The sequence below is a fragment of the Podarcis melisellensis genome (genome assembly GCF_964234715.1).
Source record: "Podarcis melisellensis genome assembly, chromosome: 5".
NCBI classification, from domain to species: domain Eukaryota; kingdom Metazoa; phylum Chordata; class Lepidosauria; order Squamata; family Lacertidae; genus Podarcis; species Podarcis melisellensis.
The window spans coordinates 52,944,009-52,964,162 of NC_138537.1; the positions used below are offsets into that span (position 1 = coordinate 52,944,009).

A 20,154-nucleotide genomic window follows, 5' to 3' on the forward strand; every position below is an offset into this window, starting at 1 on the left:
TTACACGGCATTTATTTATTTATTTATTTATTGCATCTATATACTGCCAAGGCACCCAAGGCAGTTTACAATATAAAAAGTAATAAACCAAATAAATGTTATAATATATAAAAAAAATCAGACTCCTCTTGGGCTGACTGATGGTCTCTTCACAGGAGTGAATGGTGGGTGGTCCCTTGCCTCTGTTTCCTCACTCCTGCCTTCCCACACAACACACAGGTCTTTCTTAAGCAGCCAAAAGGATGGCAGCTGGTCCCTCCAAAGTTTATGGTACTATTTTTCTAACTGCAGACAAGCTGGTCGCAGGAGTTGCAAATTTTGAGGGGGGGGGAATCACACGTAGAGTGAAATCCAATATGAGCAGAGTCTGCAGCATGGTCCACATATCACATTAAGCTGCTGTTTAAAACTGAGCTATGGTTTAATGTGAATAGGCATCATGCTTGTGCATATAACTCAAATGTTTCCACGATGCTCCTTTCCCCCCCAAAGTCAGTCATGTCACTTGAACCCAGGTTTGTGGATAGTTTCTATCTAAACAAACCATGAGCAGGAGCCAAAGTCTCTCCTTGCCTTACAGCTTGTGTTTTGCTTGTGGGAAACAAACCAGGACAGCAGCACCTTGTGAGCAGCGTGCACCAACATTAACATTAATTCATGGCGTGGATCATTCACATTAAACCATAGCGTGCTTTAAACTATGATGTGATGTGATGTGCAGACTGGTTCCACAACTTGGAGAGGGGTTGTTATGATTGCTAAGGGAGTGCGCTGCTGCAGAATATACAAACAAGTTTAGGACAAAAGCAGGTGAAAATAAAACCTGGTTAGAATGTCTGTACAAAAGAAAAGAAACAAATTTTGGCAACCGAGACAGAATTCCTTGGAACAAGTACACAAGGCTTAAAAGCTAGTTCATACTTGCTGTTGAGCTGGAAATAGACACTCACTGGGTGAGGCACTAGCTTTGCATTTCGTCTTTCTGGGTAGATTAATGCAGAAGGATGCTACTGGCCAGTCTCCAAGTCTAAGCGTACTTTGAATGCAGACAAAAGGTAATTTGTGGCCTAGGTTTGTTACAGCAGTAAGCTATCTGTTGTTTGACAAAATTAGTAACACTCTTCTTGAAATTCAGTTAGGGAGTCTCAGTTTCAGAACAAAGAAGGGGGAGAAAAAGTAAGAACCTTGAACAATAAGGGTTCACAGGAGAAATAGGCAATCTTTCCCTAGCACAAATAGATTTAAAACCAAGCCACAGAAAACCCTACAAAAGCCATTCTGAAAGCAGCTTTTAGAGTGAATAGCATGTGTTGTATTACAAAGATAGAGAAAATGATTGTTTTTCAATTATTTTGATTAGTTCCAGGGGGGAAAAGGTAGGCATGGTTTTAAACTAATGCCTCAGAGGAATAGTCTCCTGCCTTTGTGCTTCCCTTAATAGAGGCTTCTCTATTCTTGTCAGTATCAGAAAAATATTTCAATTCATTTTCTTTTACTTCAGTTTAAGCAAAATTTAGGCAGAATTTGAACCCGCTCAAATAACAGTTAAAGCTTAAAAAGTGGAAAGTCTATTTACACAAGGCCCTAAGAGTGTTTTAAAAAACAGGTATACTGCCTCTCCCTCATACTACCTGTGTTTTTAAACTTATCACAATTTTATGCTACATCCCCACTTAAAAAATAATAATGATTCACAAGGAACGGTATCAAAACCAGAAGGTAAAAATAACCGAGTTTTCTGTTCACAGATTACTCTTGAGTCCTTCAGTCCTTTTAGGGGTTTAGTATAACTGCCTTGGCCAAGGGTTTCGGTGGTAGCCATTATGCAAAAACAGTTATGTCATTCAAGCAACAAAGGTTAAGCATCGCCTAACAGGGTTCTATGTTTTCCAAGCTTGAAATGTAGTTGTGTTAACCTCACAGACTAATCCTGAGAACTCATTTGGTTATTGTAGTCTCAGTGGGATCTACTGTTTGTTGTTGTTTCAATCATGTGTTGTAAATTCTAGAAGCTCTTTTCGCTACAGTTTGAGCATCTGGTAAATTCTCTTCCTGTTCTTCGGTCTGCTTCAGCTTAAGAAACACTTCTGATTTCAAGAAGCGGCTGTAGCTGTCGTACTTCATGAGGCTGAAAATCTGAAGGGGGGGCAGGGAAAACAATCTAGATGAAACAAAGCCTTAAAACACATAAACTAAGAAAGTCGTACAACAGAGATCTTCAATGAGCCCCCAAACTGTTAGACCATAATTCAACATATTAAATGAAAAGAACAAATCTGTGTCAGCTGTACTATAAACTAAGGAGAATATGTTGTTACTATTACCTCACAATAGCCATCCCAAATAAAATATGATCAGCTTTAGAATTTGTTGGGTAACTACATATCTTAAAAGTATGCAATAGGCAACCCCGTTTAAGGAAGTTTTTAAGGATTGGTACTTTTATTATGATTTTAGATATGTTGTAAGCCACCAGAGTGGTTGGGGAAAGCCAGCCAGATAGGCAGGGTATAATAATAATAATAATAATAATAATAATAATAATAATAATAATAATTGCAATATCACATTTAAAAAAAAATACATCTTGAGTACTATGTATGGCACAATATACTGCTATTCCTTTTTATAACAATCCAATTTAGCCATTGTCAGATAAATGACCGGAAACCACTCTGTTACGTTATGTAGAAAATATCCCACTGCTGAACTTAGCCAGAACAGCATATCCCCAAATGCAACCAAGTAACTACTGCAGAATCAAAAATAAAAATGAAAGCTTTGTTTTACTAGGGTTTTTTTAAGTACAAGACTTCCTAAACACTGTTATTAAGTAAAGCCACTAATTCAAAGTGCTGATTTTGACCTACAAAGCTTTAAACGTCTCAGGACCACAATACCTCAAGTACCGTCTCTTCCCATATGAACTTACCTGGACCCTGAGATCATCTTCTGAGGCCCTTCTTCATGTGCCTCCTCATCAAGAGGTCTGGAGGGTGGGAACACAAGAATGGGCCTTCTCTGCAGTGGCTCCCCATCTGTGGAATGCTCTCCCCAGGGAAGTTCGCCTGGAGCCTTCATTATACACCTTTTGGTGCCAGGCAAAAATGTTCCTTTTTAACCAGGCCTTTGGTTGATCTGATTCACATCCTATGCCCTTTTAAAATGTGGCTATTGGGGGGGTTATTGGGTTGTTGTTTTTATTTAGATTATATATATTGTGGTTTTATATTCTGATTTTGTTCTGTGAACTTTCCTGAGACCTCCAGGTATAGGGCGGTATATAAATTTAATAAATAAATAAATAAATTTTGGTTTGACTCAGTATACAGGTGTTATTTTATCCTAGATCACTCATTCAAAGTTCCATCTTGGCACAGCCTTCCTGACACCCTGTAGTGCAGTAAGCCAACTGGCTACTGCCAGACTTTGGAACTCCCTCCCTAGAGAAGCTAGACTGGCTCCCTCCTTGCTGTCCTTCCAATGGGTTTTTGGGAATGAGCTGCTTTTAATTAAAGGGCTGGTGCTCTACTGTTTATATTGTAATTATTTTATTGTCTGGTCAGGGGGAAAGGCAGGGTATAAATAAATAAATATATATAACAGGGGCCAGCAAACTTTTTCAGCAGGTGGCCAGTCCACTGTCCCTCAGACCTTGTGGGGAGGGATACTATATTTGGGGGGGGTGAACGAATTCCTATGCCCCACAAATAACCCAGAGATGCATTTTAAATAAAAGGACACATTCTACTCATGTAAAAACACGCTGATTCCCAGACCGTCTGCGGGCCGGATTTAGAAGACGATTGGGCCGGATCTGGACCCTGGGTCTTAGTTTGCCTACCCATGATATATAACAACAACAACAACAAACAACAACTTATGAGCAACCAACAAAATTGCTGCAACCCACAGGTAAGTCTAACTTTGCCTATTTCCAGACAGGTGGCTCCTAGTACTACCCAATCATTGTTACAAGTGAAATGGCCACTGACTTGCAATTAACTTGTCACACCATCAGGACTACCGTGTGTGTTTTCTGTGTGCACATCCAGCTATATTTTGCCAAAACATGCTGCTGTAAAAGGGAGCCACTGAAGCCCAGCACATATGCCCTACCTATCATGCTTGCCATTTTTGAGCTCCATAAACTTATTTAAAATCAGTCATTTATTTATCACTATCTTTTATTTTCTAATAAAAGACAGACATAACACTAATAACACCTTATTGTATTTTCTTGTTAAGATGCTGCAAAACTATACTACAAATGGTCTAGCAGCATCATATTGCCAGCTCAGACTGACAAACAAAATAGCAAAACAGTAGAATTAAAATCATCATCCTCATCATTATCATCAATACATCAAGGTTGCCAGGAACAGTATATTTTAGGAATGCTTTTAATTTTAAACTAATGAAAAAGACAGACACTTCTCTTCAGGGTCATTCCACCACCTCTTTCAGGGTACTGGGCATAAGTCCCTCATGTAGTGAGCTGTTAGCCAATATGGTTGTTGCAAGTGTCCTGCTCATGTCCCGAGGCTGCAATAACTGAAACTGATCCCACAGGCTGTAACTGCATGGTACTCCGGGGACCTCTTATGGCCTCAAGTTCAGCATGGATCTGAATGATTTTGCCCCCAAAGTGCTTCATCAATCTCTCACAGCATCCTGCCAAATGGTCCACAGTTAATGATACCACCCAGGTCTGATGTAGTCGATGTACCACTGCATACAAAAATCTTTTTACTGAGAGAAATTTGCACTAAATGCTAAAGACTTTTCACAAGAATTCTCTTTTTTTAAAAAAAAAGGGGGGGAGAATGCAAATTGCTTCAGAAAAGTGTAGAACTGAATTTAAGATTGGAAAAGGAGGATCTGAGAGAAATGAAACAGTAATGGAAGTAGAATAGAAGCCTATATAATCCTCTAGCTGCAGAATAATCAGAGTAGTTGTGATGGATTTCATTGCAAAGTGCTTGGAGTCACTAAACTATTAAGGAATGTTTTGCATTCTCAACCCAAATTGGGAACAAAATCTCATATGCAGAAGTTTCAAAAAGTCTGTTTCTAAAACATCATATATATGGCTAGTGGACTGCAGGCTTTTTCTTCTTTTTTTTTTAGCCCACAGCTGCAGGAACTCAGGACAACTCAGCCATATTGCAACAACTTTTAAATTAAAATGTATCTCTTGTGTTTCAGCTACAACATCATGATTACCAGATAAGGAGCTTGGTGCTGCTGCTTATTTTCAAACCATTAAGATGCCTCGAAGCTGTAATTTAGTTTAAGCAAAAGGAAGCATTTCTAATCTGCCACATTCAGTGACATCCAAATAAAGGTATCATATTGAGGAACCAGAGTATTATATTATTGTTCAACAGTGTAACACTTTTTGCATACCACATTTAGTGATTGCCAAAAGAAGATATCATATTGACGGACTAGAGGATGTTGTTGTTCATCATTGTTGCACATTTTGTATACAAAGTTCTTAAGATACATTGAGCAAAACACCAGGCAAACATGGTTGAATGTTGGTATTAGGGAAGGAAAGAGAGTGTTCAGCAGATCATATGATAGAGATCATATGATCGGGCTTTTGCAACAACAGATTCAGCTATGAAACCACATTTCTCAATGGTCATCTAATGTAACAAACTTCTGTACAAAGAAAACTATCACATCAAGACATGGATATAATGTTCAGGCCTCAAACCCCTCTCAACTAGGTAACTAGTTGGTCTACTACTATGAACTGCATATCTGTGATTTTGGGTTGTTGTGATAAAGACACAACTTATGCCATTTTTCAATTAAAAAGTATACAGTCTTCCCTAGAGACATTACCTCAGCCATTACAATGATGAAGGGAGAAGTTTAGGCAGGAGGGGGGTTCTTTCCAGGGGTGCTATATGTATAGCAGAAATAGCATGCACACTAGTACTCAAAACACACACAACTGAGAGCATTGGTAAAACTTTCAGCTTGTCAGTTTCATCAGGGAGCAGAGTTAATGGTGAAGGAAATGATTTCAGAGCACGACAGAAATATACCTGTGGGATTGCATCACAGTCTAGTTACAGGTCAGAGAAGGGCAGCATCTGAAATATGAGAGCAGTGGTGGGGATTTCTCCAGTACTAGTTGGAGGGGTGTGTGGTCACATTTAAAGCAGGGGGGGGGGACATAACTTGTAAACAATGGATTCCTTGGTTTTTTTAAAAAAAATGCACACAATTTTGGTGTTGGACTCTGTAACACAGCTTGGAAAAGGAATGATAATGTAACTGCAGCTTCTAATTGCCTTATTGACCTGAACAAATAATGTAATAAGGTAGCACTAAGAAATATGTTTGTTGATTTTTTTATGCTTTGAGCTCTATGCTCTCTGATACTGTTAAAAATTGCTTTACTAAATTATATGTGATTGGGCATTGGTTTGTACCCACACCTCACGAAAGATACTTTATTGCATGGGGTTACTGTTGTGTACTAAGCTTGGATCCTAGAACAATAGGCAAGTAGGATCCTAGAATGCAACAACTGATGGCTTGTAGGAAAAGACTGACCAGGCTCCATCCAGGAGGAGGTTAATCAGCCTATTAGGCTAGTAGGATCTTAGAATGCAACAACTGATTAGCCTGCAGGAAAAGACCAATCAGGCTCCAGGAGGGAAGCAGAATCAGCCAATCAGACGGGACTCATTGTGTAAATAATGTATGTAAAAGCCTGAGGTTTTTTGGTGGGGGCAATTCAATCACTGTTTTACAAGCTGCAATAAAGAGCATGAAATCACTACAGGACTCCAAGTATATTTCAATTACCTTTTTTAAAAAATGAAAGAAAGGAGACTTAAAAGGTAACTAGAATTCAAGCTGCCACAAACTAAGGATGTAATTCAAACCTTCTACCACCAACAGGGGGGCTCTGTGGAGCCACCAAGGCATCCAGCCCTCCCACTCACCATGGCAGCAAAAGGTGTGGCAGAAGGGGTGATGGGGCCCAATCCATATGTAATAGAATCAGGTCGTAACACATATTGAGAATTGTTAATCAATGGCTCTTCTGGCAGCCGTTATCACAACCTTTGGATTTCTAATAACCATCTAAACGAGCTTACAAAGAGCTGCTAAATTTTAAAATTTGGTGTTCTAAATTTAAAATGCTATCCTGCATTAGGACCCTCATGAAAGAAAGGGAGAGGCATGTGCGGGCCTGCATTATTCTTTTCTTCACTCTTTCATTTTTAATTATTTTACATATATATATACACACACACACACACACAAACACACATACATGCAGCCTCTCACAGTTCAGGCTAACAGTTTGAAATGTTACAATTGGAAGTATTTGCTCAAATATGATTCGCTGGGGAATCAAGTTTAACATGCATGCCTTCCCCCATCTTTCTTTTTAGTGCAGAATCTCTCCTAGCTCAAATTAGCAAAAATATTTGGTCCCACTCACCCTTCAAATGATATTTTTTTTTCAGAGTGGTGTGTCAGCTTCCTGTATCTTTGTGCCTTTAGAATTTGGACAATTGTACAAACAAACCTTAAAGCCTGCCTGAGCTCCACCTTATCAGTTCATTCACTTGAGTCAGAGAGAAGGGAAGTGACATAACTGGACCATGGAGAGGCAATCATCATGCTGACCTTGGTGAGTTGCGTTGTGAATTGCTGGGAATTTAGTTTTCTAAACAGAGCTAATCAGGGCTAAAAATTTACTGCACTTGTCCAAGGCTCGTGAGGTAGGCTGGATATCTTTACTGTTTTAACGTGATGAAATAAGATTGGGGGGGACACACTAAGTAAGCTTGAACAATCATATCTTTGCTTAATAAAATAAAGATATGGACGTGTATTTTGGCTGCATATATAACCCCTTCATTCCTTCCCTTTGTGCAAGCAGAGAAACAAATTAGGAAGGCTTTGTACTCCCTATAGCTTCCAAACAGGTAAACTGTGGCTAACAGCTTCGGAACAACTCAGGATATTATACCAACTTCAAACCATGGTTTAATATGCTATTTTGATGCTGTTAAGCCTAGACTTCCTGCGTTGTTCTGCAGCTTGCTTGAAGGAAGCCGTGAACGGCTGCAGCTCAGCATAAGGCTCATTTGTATCTGGGCTTAGTAAGCTGAGATATGATTACCCAAATGCAGCCAATAAAAGCTGGTCCTTTGGTCCTAATAAATGGTTCATGAGAAATATGTTCATAACTCTCATAATTCATTATGTCAGATACTGGACACTATTCATAACCAGTATAAAGCAATATAAAGCACTTGACTCTAAGCACCCTGCAGTATTTCTCTGTTGCTTTAAACGTAATGAGTGCCATTTGCCAGACCCTGCAAATGAAACAGATTTATGTAGATAAACAATATGAATGTTGCTAGGCATATAAGCCTATTTATTGCAATGCTAGGCATATTTACTTGGACGTTTATTTACCTCTGAGTAAATATGCTTAGGTTGGTGTTCTGAGCCTTGCTTTCCTCCCCAAGATTAATCTGTTCACAGAAACTGGTATGACTGTGAAACTGCAGTACAGCACAAAATATTTTTTCCTAGCACAAAATATACAAATTCAAGCTTTTTAAAACTAAAAAAAAAATTACACACAGATAAAGTCTCTGGTCCTCATGACTGAGAAAAAACAACCTAGAGAATCCTTTACCACTTTATGCATATGGGTAGAGAACATGTGATATCAGTGCTTTGGAATGAAGTTTCCCCCATAAGCATTAGTGAGATCTAGCACTTCCAACAAAACTAGGTAACTTTTATTATTCATTTATTTATTATTAAACTTATTAGTTTCTTTTTTTACCAAAGTAACTCAAATGTATAACAATGTATAACCAAGCAAGCACATACACTGAAGCCAGCATAAAACAAAACAGAGGAAAACTTAAAAGCAAATAATATATTTTAAAGGCAGGATTAAAACGTCACACTCACTAAAGGAGGCCACAGGTAATAAAAAGCCAAAGGCCTGGCAGAAAAGAAATGTTTTTCCCTGGTACCTAAAGATATGTACTGATGTTGCCAGGTGAACCTCAGTGAGAAACCACCACTGAAATGGACCATTCTCATGTTGCCACTCTCTGGACCTCCTGTTGAGTTGCCACATGGAGAAGGGCCTCAAATGATGATTGCAGGGTCCGAGTTAGTTCATATAGGAAGAGGTGGCCTCCCCTGGGGTCCTGAGCCATTGCCAGTGTTCCAAATGCACTTTTTGACATATATCAGCTTCTGAGCCACAAAAATAATTCCAGAATCCCAAAGCCTCTGTCTTCCCACAGAAACTTTCAATAAAGTGCCTTAAAAAATGCTTGGCAAATTGTGTGGGGAAGATTAATCACTGTGGAGCTGCACCTACACCAGTGTTTCCCAAACTTGGGTCTCCAGCTGCTTTTTGGACTACAACTCCCATTATCCCTAGCTAGCAGGGCCTTGTGTCTCTTTTAGCTCAGTGTTCTTGTTGGTAGCTAGACAGCCACCTAATCAGGGAAGTTTCTGAACCTTACCTGGTCTTGAAGTCTCTGAAACATTAGAGGGTGAGGTTTTTCCAATATTGACTCATCCAAACGGGATTGCCCTTCAACATTAACTTGAAAAGAAGCTTTACTTGACAGGAAAGTCATGTAAATTTCATTTGCCTTCGCTTGCATCTGTAAACAGAAGGACACATATACTAAGCAAGCGTTTTATTTTTCAATATTGTACATCTGTGGGTTTGCTAAAGCAGGAGAAAGGGGAATAATGAATGTTACGCCAAGACACCACAGTAACAAATGCCTTTCAATATGCAGCAGAAGGAAATCCTACAGACTTTTTAGACATATATTAAGTAAAAAGAATTGAATATACTTCTTTGATCTTAAAAAGAATCAGAGAACGATAAGCTTTGTCATCCATAAAACTCTGTCCTCATCTGCAGTCATGTTTTTACCTCACCCCCAATGAGGTTATGTTGTTGTAAATACAAGAGAAGTAGGTCATATTATTTTCTATGTATATTCACATGATTTTGAAGCATACCTGATAGCTTTGTAGGAAATGCATGCTATGCCTCAAGACTACAATGGAATCTTTCAGTCAAATGGGTTTCGAAGACAATACCTGTTTCTCATCTTTTATCTTCTTAAACTCTTCACATGCTAGCCAGAACAAAACATTTTCTTCACTAAATTCTTTCTTTAAAAACTCCTGAAGAAAAGAGCGAGCTGTTAGATAATAAAAAACCAGGTCATCATAACCTTGCTAGCCTCTCTTACTACAGGGTAAGTCCTTTAAAAGAGGCCCCGCGGATACAGAGTACACATGTTCCACAGGGCCTCTTTTAAAAGACGCACCTTGTATTATCTTAACTGGAAGGTCTGATGGAAGGGGTGGGCAACCTCAGGCCCAGGAGCCAAATGCAGCCCTCCAGGCTTCTCTATCTGGCCCTCATCACTCTCCACAGGCCAATCCCCCTCTCCCCATGCTGTATGCCTCAGTGGCCAGGCTCATGTTTTTGCCTGGCTGGAATGTGTCCTTGGACTATAATAACCCCTCTAGCTTGCATGGATGCGGAGATGGGCATGTAGAGATCTCTAATTTGAGCATGGCTGGACTGCTGTCTACTGACCAAAGGTAAGTCACATCTGTTATCCCACTCTCAACTAGCGTGTGGCCCCTGAAAGGTTACCCGCAAAGGAACTCAAGCAGAAAAAAGGATTCCTGCCACAGCTTTAGAGACTGGAACTTGGCACTTCACACACCTCTTGTCAAACATGATGGAATCAGTCCAGAAAAAAGTTATCACCTTAACAATTTTTGCCAGTGATTCTCAAGTCTTTTATTCTCACTAAATTTTACTCAAGCCAACCTCAGAATCAATTATTATCTAAATTCTTCAAAATGAAGTAATAAAACTTAATTCTACATTGCGTCTACACCGTATTGTTGGAAACAGTACTGAAGCACATGTAAAAAGGTAAAGGTAAAGGTAAAGGACCCCTGACAGTTAAGTCCAGTCACGAACGACTCTGGGGTTGTGGCGCTCATCTCGCTTTACTGGCCGAGGGAGCCAACATTTGTCCACAGACAGTTTTTCCGGGTCATGTGGCTAGCATGACTAAGCCACTTCTGGCAAAACCAGAGCAGCGCACGGAAATGCTGTTTACGTCGCGGAGATTTAAACCGTTGATTTTCCAGTCTGCGAGCCCTAGGCTCAGTGGTTTAGACCACAGTGCCACCCGCGTCCCCACCCCCCAAGCATATGTAGGCAGTAGTAATTAAGGTAGCAACCCTAAATCTCTTGACGCCTTCTGGATCCTCCAGTAAATTTTCTAGCGATGTCGCCCATCTCGTAGTGCCATTTAAACTTTGGTGGCTGCTGCTTGGCTTGCTGTCACTGTCGTTTATTTCTGAAAAATTAGAAATAAAGTTGATTGAAATATATATTTTTTCACATCTCTGCCCTCTCTTATAAGAACTGGGTGCCAGCTTTGAGACTGTTTAACCAAAGCTGTTTAACCAAAGTAACTGAAAGCTCATGTTGTGCATACATTTCAGTGCGGTGGCATTTAGCCCGGAATAGACCACAGACCTCCGTGTTCAGGAGCAAAGGCTTCCTGATGCTCCCAAGCATCCTGGCTCAAGTCCTGCAAGATGCTGTAGCATCATAAGAACACAGAAAACCACCTTATACAAGATCAAATTATGCGTCCCTCTATCCCAGTATTGTCAGCTCTGACAAGCGACAGCTCTGTTGGGCTTTGGGCAGGGATCTTTTCCATCATCTGCTACCTGATGCTTTTCAGTGGAGATGCTAGGGACTGAACCTTATTCATACATAATATGTGCTCTGCTGCTGAGTTATAACAGCCCTTCCCCAAAAGCAAGGTGAGAAAATGGCCCTGGACAGGCATAGACAAACTGGGAGGAAAGCACCTTTTCCGTTCTGCAGTTTTGAAGTTGCCATGTAAGCCAGTAATTTACAAGTTTAAAACAAAAAACAAGCACTGCCATCTTATTAAGTTCATTCATTTCCTAACTGTATCACAAAAACTGTCTCCAAGCTCTGCTGCAAAACAGTGGAACTGTCAATGCTGCTATCTGCTTTACATCACACACACCGAACCTATGAGACAACGCTTGGTAAAATGCCAGGACCGTTTCCAAAATTAAGACCTTGAGACCCATGTAAAAGTGTGTGCTGGGGTGCGGGGAGGAAAGTGGCTTTGTTTTTTAGGGAAGGGGAAGGGAGGTGCAGCGTGCAGCTATATGTTGCTTTAGTGAAAAGTTGGCTGGAATTACATAAAACTTTTTTTCATGCAGTTCCACAAATGAACATTTGGTTCCCTCCCTTTAGATGTGTTGGGGGGGGGAGGGTTTTGAGGTGTAATGGGATTTTCAGATAGGTGTGATTGACAGTAATCACTACACTTTATTTCTGTAGCCTACATCTGTACTGCGGTAGTCTGTAGGGATTCCGTCTCTCTCTCTCTCTCTCTCTCTCTCTCTCTCTCTCTCTCTCTCTCTCTCTCTCTCTCTCTCAGCATCCCATCAAGTTGAGTGGATGTCTTGAGTGTACTTGCCAATAGGGACGAGGCAGCCTACTGCTAAAGTGCCTTTCCACTCTCTAAAACGAGAATCTCTTTGTTGCTGGTTACTGGTTCAATGGAAAAAGTTCTGCATAGGTACACAACTCAAATCAAGATCAAACCAGACATGACACAGGAAATCTGCCTGCCCGCTGAACTAGACAGTAGTGTGCTTGATGGACAAAACAGTGCTGTTTGTTTTAAGGCAGCCTCCTGTGATTCTAAGGCCTCGTATTCACTCTCAGGCATCTCAAGTAGCAAGGCTAGGTGGGGAAATTCTGCCTGAGACCCTGGAAACAGGGTGGCAGTGGTCAAGTCAGGCTTATAGTCTGATCATATAATGCAACTTCATTTGTTATTCCGTTTATGGGAAAAGGCATAGTGCTCTACAGGGTGCCAGCTACTCAACCAACAAACTTCGCTATCAAAGAATTGTAGAGTTGTAGAGTTGGAAGGGACCAATATAATCCAATCCCTTGCAATGCAAGGATATTTTGCCCAGCATGGGGCTTCAACCCAGAGATCAAGAATCTCGTGCTCTACCAACTGAGCTATCCCAACTGAATTATTTGCCAGATTTTTCTTTTTACCTGCTATGCTGCAACAGCAATCTGACATGGAAAAATAAAGCGGACTAAAGTTTTTCCTGTTGCTTTACTCCCATGCTAGAAAAGGCTTCCCAAGCCACATTTCTGCATGGCATACTGCTGCTAAAGGCGCAGGAGCAGGATTTTTTTTCTTCCTCCAAGGTGGCGATGCTATGAATTACCTTAGTTTTCGGAACACCAGAGAATGAAGAAACAGCAATTGCTGGTTAGCACTGAAGACTTGGGATATACATAACCATGTGGAGACTTGACAGTCAGATATAAACTACTCTGCACTGACTCCGGTACTGTCTGGAAGTTATCCACTTGTAAGGAGAGACTTGTCTGCATTCCCAAAATATAATAATTTATTTCTTAAAACTAGCTTCTGTTTTTGGCAGAATATTCATACGTGAGCAAACATTTTTACTGCCCTAGCACTGGATATGGCATAACTCGCATTAGAGAAGAATAAACTCCTTCAACAAGAGTTTGCCTCCCTTTATTCATACATTTCATTTCCTAAAGCCATTAATTTGGGCAGCAATCAAATGGTGAAGCTGCCGAAGGAGAAAGTTGACGCAAATGTATTTATTTTTTTGCTCACTACACATTTTTAAAATGCCCGGTTTGCACATTTTTATTTGATTTGATCATTTAATTTCTATACCGCCTAATATATTAAAAATATATCTAAGAGGTGTACAGAAAACTGAAGCAACAACAGACAACTTAAACAAAACGTTACAAAAATATAACATTTAAAAAGATTACATTAATACAAAGTTACTAATATATATAAATAAATTTCAGTTCATTTTCCCTCTGACACACTCTTCCTCTCAGCCTCCGGGTTCTCACCCAGGTTCCAAACAAACTCTCAGCTCACCCACAAATAAGAAGAGTTCCTGGAACCAGCGGACATTGCCCTAGTCTCTCACTCCAGACCTGCTCTCTATGGGCAGGACCAAGGTGTATGGTACTTCCTCAGGCTGCCCACAGCTGTGTCCCGTTCAGCTGTACACTCCACACCAGTTCCAGGTTTGTTGAGTTTCCCAGGAGTCTGAAGGATGGGGAAAGGGCCCCCTCCACACCCAGTTCTTTCTTCACCCTCTGTGCCCTCTCCTCCTCCAGCTGCCCTGTAGTTCATATTTTCCTGCAATTTTTCCTCTATTCTTGACAAGTGAGCATCCCCTGCAGTAGTTGCTGCAGCTTGCTGAATCTCACACGTGCAACTAATACCCTATATTGCTCTCTCATATTTATTAAATTATTTGTTTGTTTCATGAGATTTACGATGATGCTCAGTTGTAATAAAACCTCAGCAAAAAAAAATAAAACAATAGAATTATCAGTAAAAAAAAGTTTTCAAGCAACTATTTTAAATATTTTTTTTTAAATTAAAATCAACAAGAAGCTAAAAGCCAGATTAAAGCACATGTCAACATTCTACATCTCCTTATGGGCTTGCCAAAAAAATGTTTTCAGCAGGTGCTGAGAAGAGTAGAGCGAAGTTGCCGGCCTCATGTCACCAGGCAGGGAGTTCCGAAGTTTGGGTGCTGCTACACTAAAGGTTTGATCTCTAACAAATGCAAAAGAAGTAATATGTGTCACAGTGCCAGTTCCTTTTACATCTTGATTTCAAAGAGCTCTTCCCACCTTACAGGTCACTCAGTGTACTTCATGGCTGAGTGGGGATTTGAATGTGGGTCCATCTGTCCCCAGTCACAATCTGTCACAATAGTCATTACACCAAGGTAACAATAGACAATAACCAGGATATTATGGTCAAAACTTTTATGAACCTCTTTGAGTATGAGGAGACGGCAAAGAAATTATAATGAGTGTTTTTCAAGTCCTGTTGGTTGCTCAAGTCCTTGATTTTTTAAATGCTTATAGAAAGCTGCTGTAGACTATACATAGATGAGGCTGATTAATTATTCCTTTTATCATTACACAGAAGAAAGGGTCTAATGTGCTGAGGAAGCTATTCAGTTCAGGGAAGGTATTAACCTTTTTACTGAGCTTAGCAAAAAAATATCTGCAAATGCAGGATTATTGTGCGTGAACATTACGGGTTTTTCCCACCAAAGAAAAAATGATATTGTGAGAAGGTGGGGAGGTGGCTGTACCTAGACATATTTTCCTTCTCCCTCCCTCCATTCCTCTCCCATGATCCCTAGCTAGCAGAACCAGTGGTCAAAGATGATGGGAGTTGTGGTCAGGGATTATGGGATCTTCAGTCCAACAATATCTGGGGATGCAAAGTGTTGGACTAGGATCTGGGAGATCAGGGTTCAAACCTTCACCCTGTCACGAAGCTCACTGGGTGACTTTGGGTCAGCCACCAGCTCTCTGCCTAACTTCTCACAGGGTTGTTAAGAGGATAAAATGAGGCAGGGGATGACCCATATAATGCAACCTTGTGTTCCTTGAAGTAAAGGAGGGGTATAAAATTAGTAATGCTAACAAACCACAAAGCGTAGCTTCTTCCATCCCTGCAGTATAGTGCCAGAAAGGCCATTAAGTTAATGAGACAACTTTTTAAGGTATAGAAGTTCTCAGGGCCTAAACATAATGCTAAATTCAGATGAATACATCTACACTGGGCAAAAACAAAACAGATTTCATAGGAGCAGACTACAGGAATATATGTAGTTGCTTTGAGATTGTGCTCCTCAAAGTTTCTCTCATTTTAGATGACAGATAGCGGATCAAAGTACTCCTTTAAGATTTGATTATTTCCTTTGTTTGGCTATTAAAGAGTTACTGAATGCCAAGAATAATGATATGTGGAAGTGCTTCATATTTTCATTTAGATTCAGCTTTTGATCTTCTGATGGGAGTGCTTACTTGCTTTGGTTGATGTATCTCAGGAAGTTGTTTATTCTTTTTTTGGAAGCTGATTAGTAGGAAAAATTGACCCAGCAGCAACGACTGTTAGAATGAATTGCTGGATCTGCCTTTGTTTGTTTTGTCCTTTACTAGAATGGCAGATGATGGGTTTTTAATTGAGCTCTTACACTACCCTATTAATTGTAAAAAAATAAATTTCTTCCTTGAAATCTGCAAAAAAATTAGCAGATTATCTAACAAAAAGTTGCATTAAAACATTCATTGGTTACAGGATACTAACTGTAAAAATTATTTTCTTCCTCTAAAAATACAAATTAGATAGCAAACTATCTAATACAATGTTTCTCTAAAACTTTCACTGGTTACAGAAAACAACTATCCTGTTGTTGTTGTTTTGCAAGAACCAACAACTCACAAATCTAATTGTTATGATGCTCCGAGTAGGAAACGAAAGAAAAGATTCACTACTTGGAAGTTATGCAATGCAAATCTATGCATATTTAATAAGAAGTTAACCACATAAATATAAATGCTACTTACTCCCAGGTTAGTTTAAGTAGATCGGGTCATTGTGTTTTAGATTTACCTTGTATTTGACTATTATAATATTATGGCAACAGACTACTGCCTTCAGCGGGAAAGCTGTGCATGCATCTTATCCACCCTTCCAGCCCTCTCCTCCTTTTTCTAGTCAATTACATGATATATGGGGGACTGGATGAGGATATGGGATCTACATACAGACTTCCCATTCCCCATAATGACCCATTGTCCACTCACACATGCAACTGCGTAATCCTCTTCTGAGCCCTATGGAGAAACCTCTACACATGGGCTTCACGTCTGTGCAAAAAATAATTACACTCAAAGGGTTGAAAAAACATAGTTCAATATGTTTGTATGATTAGGATCCCATCCAGTAAACATATGACAGCTGAGAAACCTTAGCCTGTTTATGCCTTTCTTCTTGACTACAAAATGATAATCAAGAACATGAATGCACATTACACAAGTACAGTTTCTTATCTTAAATGTGAGAATACAAGCATCCAAGACTTAGTACATGATTGTCAAAAGTATTTGTGCACCTGACACAAGTTAAAACAGGTGGTATTCATAACTGAGCTCACTTGCCTAACTATAACTCAAAAGGATTTTGTCTCTATTTAGCCAGTACAATTGCAGGTCAACCCATTAAGTTCAATGGTGCTTGCTTCCTTGTAAGTGTGCATAGTGTGCCTAGTGTGGCACACATATCTAGATGTAAATCTCACTGATATCTGTTAGACTGTCTTCTTCAAAGTAGAAGCTGGTGTAAGCCATAGAACAAAGTGAATACAGAACTTCATAAAGTTCTATCGGCTATTTAAAGCTGGCTCTTAAATTATCTTTTCTCATTACTTACATCTCTGCCCCCCCCAAAAAAAATAAGCTGAAAAGCAAGCAAATAGGCAAACAGTTAATGTTAATGACAATAAGCAGCTTTCTCTAAGATAATAATAATAATACCCATTCCTTTGCAAACTTCAGCTTGGAATTAATAACCCATGGTGAAAATCATTCATAGCTGTACAACTAAAGAGGTACCGTAAATTCCTCTTACTTTCCATGTAGATAATAATCACTTGAGACGTTCCAATGCCTATTTTCTTCTAGGAGCTGTTGTTTCTAAAGGACATTTCGGCTACAGTAGCTTGTGCTTTGAATGTCTGGGTTTGCTCAAATTACAAGCCCAAACATCCTCTTTTGAATCACTGGTTTCCACTTTTAACTATGAGGAAGGAAACCTAAAAGACATTCTGCAAATGTAGCATATTTGGGAACCTTCTCAAGGTACATTTCATGTTTTAAAAACATTTTTTTTAAAAAAGCTAGGTTTAAAGCTAGGTTTTCTCACAAAGCAGAACTCAAATATTATAATACTACACATCTCAACCCCAACTTCTCAGAATCCTTTGGTTTGGTTTGCTCTTTGCAGCCCAACTATTCATACAGACTATTGGGTTAAGATATATTAATCAGAATTTTTCAAATCAATGAAATTATAGGGGGGGCAATCTATTTTCAAAGCAAATAAAAAAAACTAATTGGACATCAAACTTCAAGATATTAGTAAACTGGAAAAAGATTCAGGGAATAGCAACAAGTAGGAATGATTTGGAAGTATTTGGAACATATTGGGAACATATGAGAAAAAAATAGGAGAATACAGCATTTAAGCTATGGAAAAAATTAGAGGGAAAATAAGCACTATCTGATAAAGCTGCTGTGAGGAAGTTGGAATTCATGAAGGGCAAGAATGGATTTAAGATCCTAATCCAAAGACATTACTAGAAAATGTCCTATTTCTGTACGAATTTCAGATGAATGCATCTAGAATTGTAATACTGAGTTTAGCCTGAATATTTGGGGAAACTCCTTTCAAATTGTAAGAAAAACAAATCAGTGGACTTCATGCCTCATATGAGCAATAAATCAGTCAGCATTGTCAAAGGAAGAGTTTTAAAAGAACCGGACAAGCATCAATCAGCAATGTACAAACTAAGGCATTTCATGCTTATGGTCAGGGGGTTTAAACCTGATGACTTGGGGGAACTTCCACGCCCCTTCTACTTTTGCAAGTTACAGTATAGTGTTCTGTTAATACTGTGTACAACCGGGGGTTTAAATCCAAGGCAGGTTCTTTGGGTCTGCGCATCCTCAAAAACTTTAAAATGTGATAAGAAACAATGCAGAAAAGCATTCTTAAACAGGAACTCTAAAACAGAACTACTCTGTTCTACAGTGTAAAAGAAGAAGAGGGGATCATTCAAATCTTGTTGGGTAATTAGGATCTGCACTTCGTAATCCCAAACTAAAACTTTCACCATCAATACTTTTAAAGACAATGTTTACCATAGTCAGATTTAAGATGGCAGGAAATAAAGTATTGCATTTTAGGGAGCTGCTCAAAGGAGACATTTTGCAACAAGCTGGATTTCTCTGCATTTTTTGGTAAGGCAATGTTTTCCATTATGTGCTAAACCTAATGAATGAGCTTGTGGGGGTTTATTTTTGAGAGACTGGAGCAGGGCTTGCTCATTGTGACATCCATCCCTCCTTCCCTAAATACGTTCTTATTCCAAAGTTCTCTTTCTGCCTCCAGTGGAAGTCCAGGTCAGCTGAGTCAAGCTGACTTGGGTCTCTTCTCGTTATTCACTCCTGAACGTATGAGACGCGTTTTCCCTTGAAAGGGACGTGCAGACCAGTGGCATCGGGCGCCACCTTCTTCTCCTGGGTGCCGGGCTCCTTTCGAAGCTCCTCGGTGGCTGCAGAAGTAACAGCAGCGGGAGCGAAGCCAGCCCGTCGTCTGACTCACAGTCCCGGGCGAGAGCGAGAGCCGGCGGGCGGGCGGGCGCATCTGCACGCCAAAGTGGCGCTTCTTCCACCTCCCATTTCCAGACGCCCCGCTCTTCAGACGGGTCCTGACAACCGCGCTCCTCGGCCAAGAGGGGAGAGAAACGAAGGTTCTCTTCCTCCCTCGCTTTCCCTCTTTTAACACGAATCCGCCTGCCTGGCAACCGCTAGCCAGACAGCCCAAACCCCAGCGGCGCGCCTTCCTCTTTCGGCTGCACGCTTCCTCGGGCGGCTGCTGCTGCTGCTGCCCTCCTCCTCCTTCTCTCTTCTTTTTACTTTGCGGAAAGTTACCCTCCTCCGGCTGCCTTTCTCGAGGCCGAGAAGCAAAGCGCACAGCGAGCGGCTTCCTCCCGTGAGGGGAAAGAGCCGCCAAAGTGGAGCAGCCCCCTCAGGAAAGCGGGGCGACGGCGGCGGCGGCAGCAGCAGCAGTCCCACCCCCTCCCTCGCGAGGCTCAGGGCGGGCACGCGGCGCTTCTGCCCCCTGGGCTCGACCCCCTTGCTCTCCGCGGCGCGAAAGCAGCTGCGCGCGTGGGAGAGAGAGACCTTACCTGACGGGGGCCGCTTCCTGCTGAGCCTGCTCACCGCGCGGGTGAACATCTCTCGCCGGCCGTGGCAGCGCCGCGGCGAGGAGGAGCCCGGGAGGCGGGCGCCACGTCCAGGAGGAGGAGGAGGCGCCCGCGCTCTCCCTCTCTCGGCTAGCGCTCGCC

At 40.7% G+C, this 20,154-nt stretch overlaps 1 protein-coding gene across 3 annotated transcripts; it reads right to left on the reverse strand.

The window, feature by feature from the left end:
- RGS10 (regulator of G protein signaling 10) lies at positions 1-20,153 on the reverse strand. 3 transcript variants are annotated; one of them, XM_081912870.1, is made up of 5 exons: positions 19,996-20,153; positions 11,311-11,429; positions 10,141-10,227; positions 9,546-9,689; positions 1-2,136 (listed from the first exon to the last, which is right to left on the reverse strand). In XM_081912870.1, the coding sequence occupies exons 1-5, from the start codon at positions 20,042-20,044 to the stop codon at positions 1,990-1,992; spliced, it is 546 nt and encodes a 181-aa protein (XP_081768996.1). In that variant the 5' UTR covers positions 20,045-20,153; the 3' UTR covers positions 1-1,989. The 3 variants fall into 3 exon arrangements, with proteins under 3 accessions (XP_081768996.1, XP_081768997.1, XP_081768998.1); XM_081912871.1 differs by lacking the exon at positions 19,996-20,153 and adding an exon at positions 17,655-17,770; XM_081912872.1 differs by lacking the exon at positions 10,141-10,227.
- Between the last annotated feature and the right edge of the window lies 1 nt (position 20,154).